Below are 9443 nucleotides of genomic sequence, written 5' to 3'. Positions count from 1 at the left end.
TAAAACCAATTATTAGGTCATACTATTTGTTAGGCCATCATTTACTGAATTTTCGACGTTTATTTTTTTTAAACGTTTTTCACGATCCTGACTAGTTTCACACTGCGGATGGGGTGCTACTCCTTCATATCTATCTGATCGAATTTCAACCTCTGATCAGAGGGCCGTGTTTGTTGGTCCTCATCTGTATTGTTTGAATGTACTCTTGAGCTTGAATATTGTTCGTTATCCCGTATTCCATTCTTTCTGATACTTTAACCATCAAATCTGAATATTCTTTTGTTTCTTCATCCATATGCAATTTGTTGGCATTTTCTTCGTATTTCATTCCTTCTGATACTTTAACCATCACAACTGAATACTTATTCTATATAGTTTCTTCATGTATATGCAATTTCTTGGCATTTTCACCATTCACAAAACTATGTTGAACAACTGCAAATATTTTTAATGCTAGAAACTTTTAATATGTTTGATAATTGTTAACCTGATATTATCACTTTCTATGTCAAAATACATCAAATTCAAATCATACAATAAAATTTGATAAAAAAAAATATGATTAAATTGAAAAAGTTTAAAGAGTGGCGGTTATATAATATTATACACCATACATTTAACAGGGAAAGAGCGGTTTGATCCGCTCGTGTTAGATCACGGCATGCAAAAAACAGGTTTTTCTTCTAGAAACATTTTGTCCACTTATACTTAAATATTATTAATGTTTTGCATCGGGTAATTTCTATACATTTTTTATATAAAACAACATAAAGATCCACGAAAAACAAAGTCATATTAACAATAACTAGATTTACCATGCACAAATATATTTAATATTGGAATACAGCATCATTATTTGATAAAATTCTAAGTAGAAATGTTATAATTTTTATTCTCATTTTTTGCTCTATCTGTATCTTACGACGAAATTTCATTGATGGAGATAACGAACAGTATACAATTTAACCTAATAATTAGTGTGAAAAACGTCAGATACAGTAGCATTTGAATCAATGATAAATCGTACAATTTCATAGTATCGACCATAGAACTTTGGAAATGTTAACTTTGAAAGAGACTGCTGATATTCTTTTTTTAGCAACTTGTTTGGAAATAATTTACCCCGTTTTATAAATTGCTCATGCGGAGAGCATGTTCTTGCGTGTCGAATCAACTGAGAGATAAACAACATATGCAGATGATAAAGGTATGAGGGCAATTGACCATTGAAAAATAGAAGTCATCACGTTTATCATAAAGCTTGATTGGCTAGATGACTATTAGGCCTAACGTCTTTTCGAGTAAAATATCTAAATGTTTTTTTATATTTTTATAGATATGGCAGACTCTATATGGTATCTCTTATTTTAATAAAGCTCGACGGGATATATCATTTCGACATAAAAATGGCAATATCCATTGTCATTGACTATACGTCATCGATATATCTAAATATCGAGTTGAAGGCCACGGCAAGTGTTTTCTTCTTTTTCACGTTTAAGCCAAATTCTGCTTCATATGAATTCAAAAATAGGTCTGCTAATAATAAGGAAAGAGGGATTATTTAAACAAACATTTACGATTGAGATTAGAAATTGTATAAATTCTTTAAATGTATTAAATAATACTGAGTAATCACTCGATAATGACAAACCCTATAATTCGTTTAAAAGAATTCAAACACTTCAAATTATTTTTCATGAAGTTCTGTAAAAATGTGTCCTTTCAAAGAAGTTAACACCTAAACTCTTAAGAGCAAGTCTCAGCAAAGGTTTTTATATTTAGAAACCAACAGTAAACTGACGTTAGTGTCAAAACTGGTGTGAGTTTGTCCGCTCTTGGTGTATATCCATGTCGCGTATTGTTAGATTCCACCCGTACATTTCCAGATTCTGTAGTTGTTTTTCCAATAGTATGAATGATTACGTATTATATCTCGCTACATAATGGTAATCCTGTGCAAAATGTAGATCAAATTTCATTAAGAAAATACGCATATGTATGCAGGTACATAGGAAGACGGATTATTAAATCGAAAGAAAGCGCTTGTATTAAATAAAATTTGGAAGTTCTGCATGTTCTTCTTTCTTTCACTTTAGAGAGAGAGAGAGAGAGAGAGAGAGAGAGAGAGAGAGAGAGAGAGAGTTTCTAGATTTAAATCGCTGTACCTTTTCTTTCCTGGCTTTCCTCTGTTTTATTACATTTGAAAGCATATTTTTTGTTTTCGCTGTATGTAAAGCAATCCATTTTCGTGAGGTCGCAGTTTATTAGTTGGGGAGAAGAAGGTTCTGTGACCATGTCACAAATTCTGGTCACCTATCAAAATAAAACTTGAACTGACTATACAATAAGGTAGATCAAAATACGATGGGTTTGTCTTCTTTTCAAATTTATCATTGAGATCTAATAGGTTTATCCCTGAACCAAATAAACGTGAAAATTTATTATGAATAAAACTGAACATACATTCTCCATTCTATTTTCACAAAACATTCCTTCAAAATCATCTGGACAGTCACATTGAATATCAGGCGCAAGCACGTTTTCCCCCGTCTTACACGTCAGATTGCCGCCGTTAATACAGGGCCCTTTGTTGTGGAGACTGAATAGTGCACACTCTCTACCTTAAAATTATTTCTAGAAATAATAAAATAAATACACATACTGAATTTCAAAATCAGTAATATCCTTTCTCTAATTATTCTGTGAATACTGATGGAAAGCATTTGTAAAATTTCTTACATGTTAATCGTTTCACATCGTCCGAGTTCTCTCCATTTGGACAAGCCGTATGGTCGTGGTATTTTGCTTCATTTACGTTATAAAATGTACAAACACACTCAGATTTAATGTATACATCAGTATTGCCACACTGTAAAGTCTCGTGTCCTATTAAGGGATGATTTCTCTGTTTTAATCTATGCACGTTTCTGATGGTATCTCGAATAATTTTTCAGTACAACATGAATTACTTGTATCAAGTAAAAAATCTTTTCTTGAGTTCACTTATATTAATAAACGTTTATCATTGATTAAAAATCATTTCTTATTCTGAAAAACAATTTAACAAGTATTAAAAGGTACCTGATCCATGTTGTTGGCATGCCGTTTTGTCACCAACTAAGAATTGGGGAACTCCTGTATAATATTTAATAATTAGAATTTCTCAGTTATAAATTCTGAATAAAACGTATGTACTATTATTCGTAAATGGATAAGAATGAACAATATATATAACAACTACTTTGTGGTGGAACAATGGCTTGTCTTTTCTGTTATAATCACACACTGGAGTGGTAAATGTACATCTGAAATGTTAAAAAAAATTGGAGGGGTTGAGTTTTGGGTTAAAGAAATAAAATACAAGTTTGCTATACAATTTTCCGAGTGAATCTGGTACTTCAAAGGGAGCGATTAAAGGATGGGATGGATGGAAACATCATTGGTTGGAATTAGACAGATAACTTTTATTTCAAAGTCGAAATTTTTCAAACATAAACAATTTAATTATGGTTGTAACGATGTATTTGATTGGATAAAAAATTATTTTATATCGTATAAAATGGGTTGCCTACGTCACAATGACGTGCGTCAAAAACGTATCAATACGCATGACGTTACATTCAAATTTTGCACAAATTGAAGTCATTTTATTAGAACAATAATCTTTTTTTCTTACATCAAATGAATGAAAATTAAATTATAAGCAATGAATTTAATAGCTACCCATTTTATACGGTATATAAACTAAGCTGGAACAGTTTACGCTTTTTTTTTATAAAATGGGTAGCTATTAAATTCATTCCTTAATTAAATATTTGACATAGAAGATGATGATGTTTGTTAAATGTCTTCCTTGATGGCTACTCTGATGTATGGTTTGGGACCCGACCTAATGTTCGAAATGATAATTTAACATTTCGAACAGTCAACCACGAAATCAAATCTGCAAAGGCCAATATTTTTTTCTCCTCAAATCTTAACAATTTGTACCCATCCACCCTCGAAAATAATCGGTTTCATTAGCTTACCTGCTCAAGTGAGCTTTTCTAATCCCATTCTGTCCGTCGTCCGTCCGTCTGTCCGTCCGTCCGTCATGTCCGTCCGTCTGTAATCTTTTCACATTTTCAACTTCTTCTCAAGAACCACTGGGCCAATTTTAACCAAACTTGATACAAAGCATCCTTAGGTGAAAAGAAGTTTGAATTGTTAAAATGGAGGGCCAAGTCATCTCACAAGGGAAGATAATTCAGAAATAGGGGAGATAAGGTCATTAAAGGGATCGTTAAAAAATCTTCTCAAGAACAACCATCGTCTCAAGCCACGGTCCGGAGTCCGCATAAAGCTTTCTCCTACCCAAGGCTGCTTGATCATAAAAAGTGGCGTAATCTTGAATATTTACGCCTCTCTATTGTACGTCATATTAGGAAGTTTTGTTTCCATCGCAACAATTGACATCAACAGTATACAAGGAATATTTCGTAAACTGCAATTAGATATTGAAAGGTCACGAAAAAGTTCATCATCCGACTATGCTTTACTCACATTGGTCAATATTTTAATGAGCTACGAAGAATTCTCTCCTCGTTCAACCACGGCCAGAATGGGAGAGGATCGTAAGATTTTGGCCGTGGTTTGCGACGATGAAGAACCACTGGACCAGAAAAGCTGACACTTATGTGGAAGAATGCTGGGGTAGTGTAGATTCTAAATTGTAAAATTCATGACCCCAAGGGGTAGGGCGGGGCCACAATAGGGAATCAAAGTTTTACATTTAATTAAATACATGTAAATAGGAAAAATCTTTATAAATCTTCTTCTCAAGAATCACTTTACCAGAAAAGCTTAAACTTATGTGAAAGCATGCTGGGGTAGTGTAGATTCTAAATTGTAAAATTCATGACCCCAGGGGATAGGGCGGGGCCACAATAGGGAATCAAAATTTTACATAGAAATAAATAGGAAAAATCTTTAAACAATCTTCTTCCCAAGAACCACTTTACCAGAAAAGCTGAAACTTATGTGGAAGCATGCTGCGGTAGTGTAGATTCTAAATTGTAAAATTCATGACCCCAGGGGGTAGGGCGGGGCCACAATAGGGAATCAAATTTTTACAATGAAATTAATAGGAAAAATCTTTAAACAATCTTCTTCTCAAGAACCACTGGACCAGAAAAGCTGAAACGTATGTGGAAGCATGCTGAGATAGTGTAGATTTTAAATTTTAAAAATCATGACCCGCGGGGAAGGGCGGAGCCACAATAGGGAATCAAAGTTTTATAGAAAAATAAATAGGAAAAATCTTTTTTTAAAATTCTTCTCAAGAACCACTGGACCAGAAATACTGAAACTTATGTGGAAGCATGCTGGGGTAGTGTAGATTCTAAATTGTTCAAATCATGACCCCCAGGGGTAAGAGGGGCCACAACAGGGAATCAAAGCATTACATAGAAATATATAGGAAAAAATTAAAAATCTTCTCAAGCACCACTCGGCCAGAAGAGCTGAAACTTATATGGAAGCATGCTGGGATAGTGTAGATTCTAAATTGTTCAAATCATGACCCCTGGGAGTAGGGCGAGGCCACAATAAGGAATCAAAGTTTAACATAGAAATAAACATGAAAAATCTTTTAAAAAATTTCTTCTCAAGAACCTCCGGGCCAGTAAAGCTGAAACTTATGTGGAACCATAATAGGGTAGTTTAGATTCTAAATTGTTCAAATTATGACCCAGGGAGTTGGGCGGGACCGTAACAGGGAATCAAAGTTTTACATAAAAATAAATAAGAAAAATCTTTAATAATCTTCTTCTCAAGAACCACTGGGCCAGAAAAGCTGAAACTTAAGTGAAAGCATCCTTGGGTAGTGTAAATTTTAAATTACCCAATTTAGAATTGACCCAAGGGGCTAAGGGTGGGGTCACAATAAGTATAACTAGGGGGAAAATGGTAAAGAACAGCATGGTTAAAGCTACTCAGGTGAGCGATGTGGCCCATGGGCCTCTTGTTGAATTTAGGGCACTGCTTACTGCATTTCATGTTAGACATAGCTGCAGAACTGTAGCTCTCCGAAAAAAAATATTTTGATAGACCGGAGAGCTACAGTGCCACCCATTGAAAAAACTGTATATTTATTGCGCACAAAAAAGTGCGCTATTTCTCGATTTTTTTTCTCCATGTTGTTAAAACTGCCATCTCAAAATATTACTAACCGTGAGTTCTTAACATATTTTTTCACTGTTTCCACATCATAACATTCCTTATAATTGTTTTTAATAGCCCTTCTGGCCCTGAAATTGAGATCATCGAAAATTTCGTCTATTTATACTGCCATTTTGGTTTGCAAGATAATTCGGTCCAACGCGCTTCAAAATATACAAATGTAAACTACGAAAGTAATTGATAGAGGAGTAAGGACTTTGTTGAAATCTAGTTTTTTTCGCAACTGAGGTCAGAGTTTGGAAGAATTAATCCAGAACCAAGCGCACTTTTTTCTGTGCAATAAATATACATTTTTTTTTCAATGGGTGGCACTGTACAGTTTTCCGGTCTATTAATATAATTTTTTCGGAGAGCTACAGTTCTGCAGCTATGTTAGACAATGATATTGTCATTTATGTTTTTTTTACACAAATGCAAACTTTAAGGAATATTTCACTATTGGAGAAATCTTACTGCTGGTACATGTAAAGGTAGTGTCACTAAATCCAACTGTTCTCTCGAAAACTTACCAGATTGTTGCATGGAATAAGTTGTCATAAACACACATATCGCTATATTTCATTCTCTTTTCAAATCGTCTTCAAAACATCATTTAAAACCTACAATAAAAGAGAAAAAATATTAAACTGTCATACAATTCATCTCAAATTGCTTTACTTGGTCTTAAATCTCGCCTTTGGTGATCTGTAAAAACTTTCAGTCAAGGAGAGGAAAGTAATTTGTTAACATAAAAGGAAGTTTTCCATTATATATGTACATTATTAGAATCAAAGGTCTAAAATAATTCACAAATTTATTTTATACCTCAGTCCTCTGCATTAATTTCCAAATACCGGCTTTGTTAAGAGTTTAACATACATGTATCTCGAAGTAAAAACTACTTGAATGATCTTTATCGTATTTATATTCATTTTGGAAAAGAAATTATTGTAGTCAAGCCCAGGGTTTTAAAAAAATGGAAATACCCAGATACTTAAGATAGAAAATATGCAGACAGAGTCTAAATAACTTCAACAAAATAAGGTCACCTGAGTATTAATATTCGAATCATTACCTAGAATAACATGTTTTCATTTTAATTTTAAAATTGTGAATCAAAACGAAAGTTACCGTAGTGCTTAGAATCATCAAGTACAGTTTATTTTAAATTTTGTTTTTTAAATTTGAATTTATTAACTGAAATTACATACCGGATGTAAAAAGCAAACTAACAATACGGCACTGTAGTATATATAAACATTTCCAATTTTAGTATGTCATTATAACAAACACAGAATTTGCAAAATTATTTTTGAATTCATCAGTCTGTAATCAATATTATTTAATTACATTTGTGTACTAACGTTTTGCATAACTTGTTTATTGCACTCAGCAAAGCCAATCAATTAAAATAATGTTTATCAGTAAAAACAAAATCCATTAATCCTAACTAAATTAGTCTATTCACTGAAAGAAAAACCTAGTGAATTTAACTACTATACCTCGAAAAGCGTTTATCTTGATTAGTAAACTTTCAGTTTACTGGATAGTGAGTTATGTAGCGGGGGTCTTATAGATACTTTACCTAGTGAAAGTAACTGATACATTCTAGATTTAGTGATGTTATCTAGTAAATTTACCCAATACCTAGTTTTAAAGTAGTTGTATGGACAGTAAATTTACTAATTTTTTTATTGACTTTAAAGGTGCATAGACAGAGATTTGTATGGAACGCCAAATTAACATAATTATATTCAAATATTTGTACCTATCTTCAAGTAATTGTACTTATCTTCAAATGAATTGTACCTGTCTTTAAATCAATTATAACTAAAGATAGGTACAATTCACTTATCCTATCTTTAATTCATTTGAAGATAGGTACAATTAATTTGAAGATAGGTAAAAATGGGTATAATAGATTTAAAGATTGGTACAATTGAATTGAACCTATCTTTTATTACTAAGATATTGGCAATAATAACTACTCACTTTATCATACGTCATTTCCGTCAGTTTCGGGGTATTCGGGTATAGTATATATGCTTTTTGCTCACTTATTGATATACATGTGTATTCTAATAAGTATATGATTCTTTTTGCACATTTTGAATTTACTTTTACTTCTCCTTTTATCCTCGTTGTCATCGCACTGTAGGTTCTGTGTGTTTCCCTCCATGTCTCAAAGGGAGCGTTTGTTCAACAACACAAAACGAATTGAACCTAGGTATAATTGAATTGTATCTATTTTCAAATCCTTTGTGGATATGTCTTATAATTGAAGCTATCTTCAAATCAATTGTACCTATCTTTAAATCAGTTATACCTACGTTCAAATGAATAAGAGATAGGTATATTTCAATTGAACATATCTTTAATTGAATTGAAGATATGTGTATAATTCACTTGTACCCAGGTATAATTATCTAGAGATAGGTATAATTATTTCTACCTACATTGTATCTTCAATTCAATTGTTCCTATCTTCAATTTAATTGTACCTATCTTTAACTCAAGTGTACCTATCTTCAATTCATTTGAAGAGAGGTACAAATGTTTGAATATGTGTTAATTTGGCGTTCCATAGTTTGAAGTTAATATTTTCTATAATATCACGACATATATTTTAAAAGCATTTTACACGAAAATATATTAAAATTCTTACTTCATATAAAAGTTATTTAGAGTTATTTTTGGATAGGTTTGATTGACACACATCCTTGCACTTTCACAAATTTTAATTTTTTTCTTAATACTACTATATACATCTTGATAAATACACAAATTACTAGTACTAGTATAACAACTGTGTTTAGTTAATTTTACCCACTTGTTGTATATTCAGTTACTGATAGCTAACTTTACATATCCTGAAAAGTTATACGTTTTGGTATTACTGTTTATTATTTTAAAAGTTCTAAGTATCTTTTTTTCTTTTTTGCAAATATCATTTCTGAATTGTTGCAGAGCTCTACAGAACTATTGAAATATTGTCATATTTGCTATGAATATTATCGTTTGTCCTATCTTGTGACTCACCGACAGGGGAGAGAGATTAGATTAAGGAAGGGGATTGAATATCATAAGAAAAAATAGAGAGAGAAAAATCTAATTCTGAAAAGGGAAATTTGATGACACCAAATCCAAAGCAAAACCAACAAGGACCTCTGAAAACAGAGGTGGGATCAGGCGCTACGGAGGAGTAAAAACCCTGTATCTACTGGTCATTCCTGCCGTGTGGA

At 32.4% G+C, this 9443-nt stretch overlaps 1 protein-coding gene across 1 annotated transcript; it reads right to left on the bottom strand.

Moving 5' to 3' along the window:
* Nucleotides 1-1929: 1929 nt before the first annotated feature.
* Nucleotides 1930-8208, bottom strand: LOC134267569 (uncharacterized). The gene is made up of 7 exons (XM_062749775.1): nt 8194-8208; nt 3245-3272; nt 3085-3138; nt 2743-2889; nt 2467-2624; nt 2169-2316; nt 1930-1955 (listed from the first exon to the last, which is right to left on the bottom strand). Exons 1-7 carry the CDS (start codon nt 8206-8208, stop codon nt 1930-1932), a joined length of 576 nt encoding a protein of 191 aa, XP_062605759.1.
* Nucleotides 8209-9443: the final 1235 nt, after the last annotated feature.

This window comes from Saccostrea cucullata, unplaced genomic scaffold (assembly GCF_032062105.1).
Source record: "Saccostrea cucullata isolate Sc308-1 unplaced genomic scaffold, CSIRO_AGI_Scuc_v1 ctg9850, whole genome shotgun sequence".
Lineage (NCBI taxonomy): Eukaryota > Metazoa > Mollusca > Bivalvia > Ostreida > Ostreidae > Saccostrea > Saccostrea cuccullata.
Note: the sequence above shows the minus strand (reverse complement) of the source record. Positions and strands in the feature narration are given on the sequence as shown.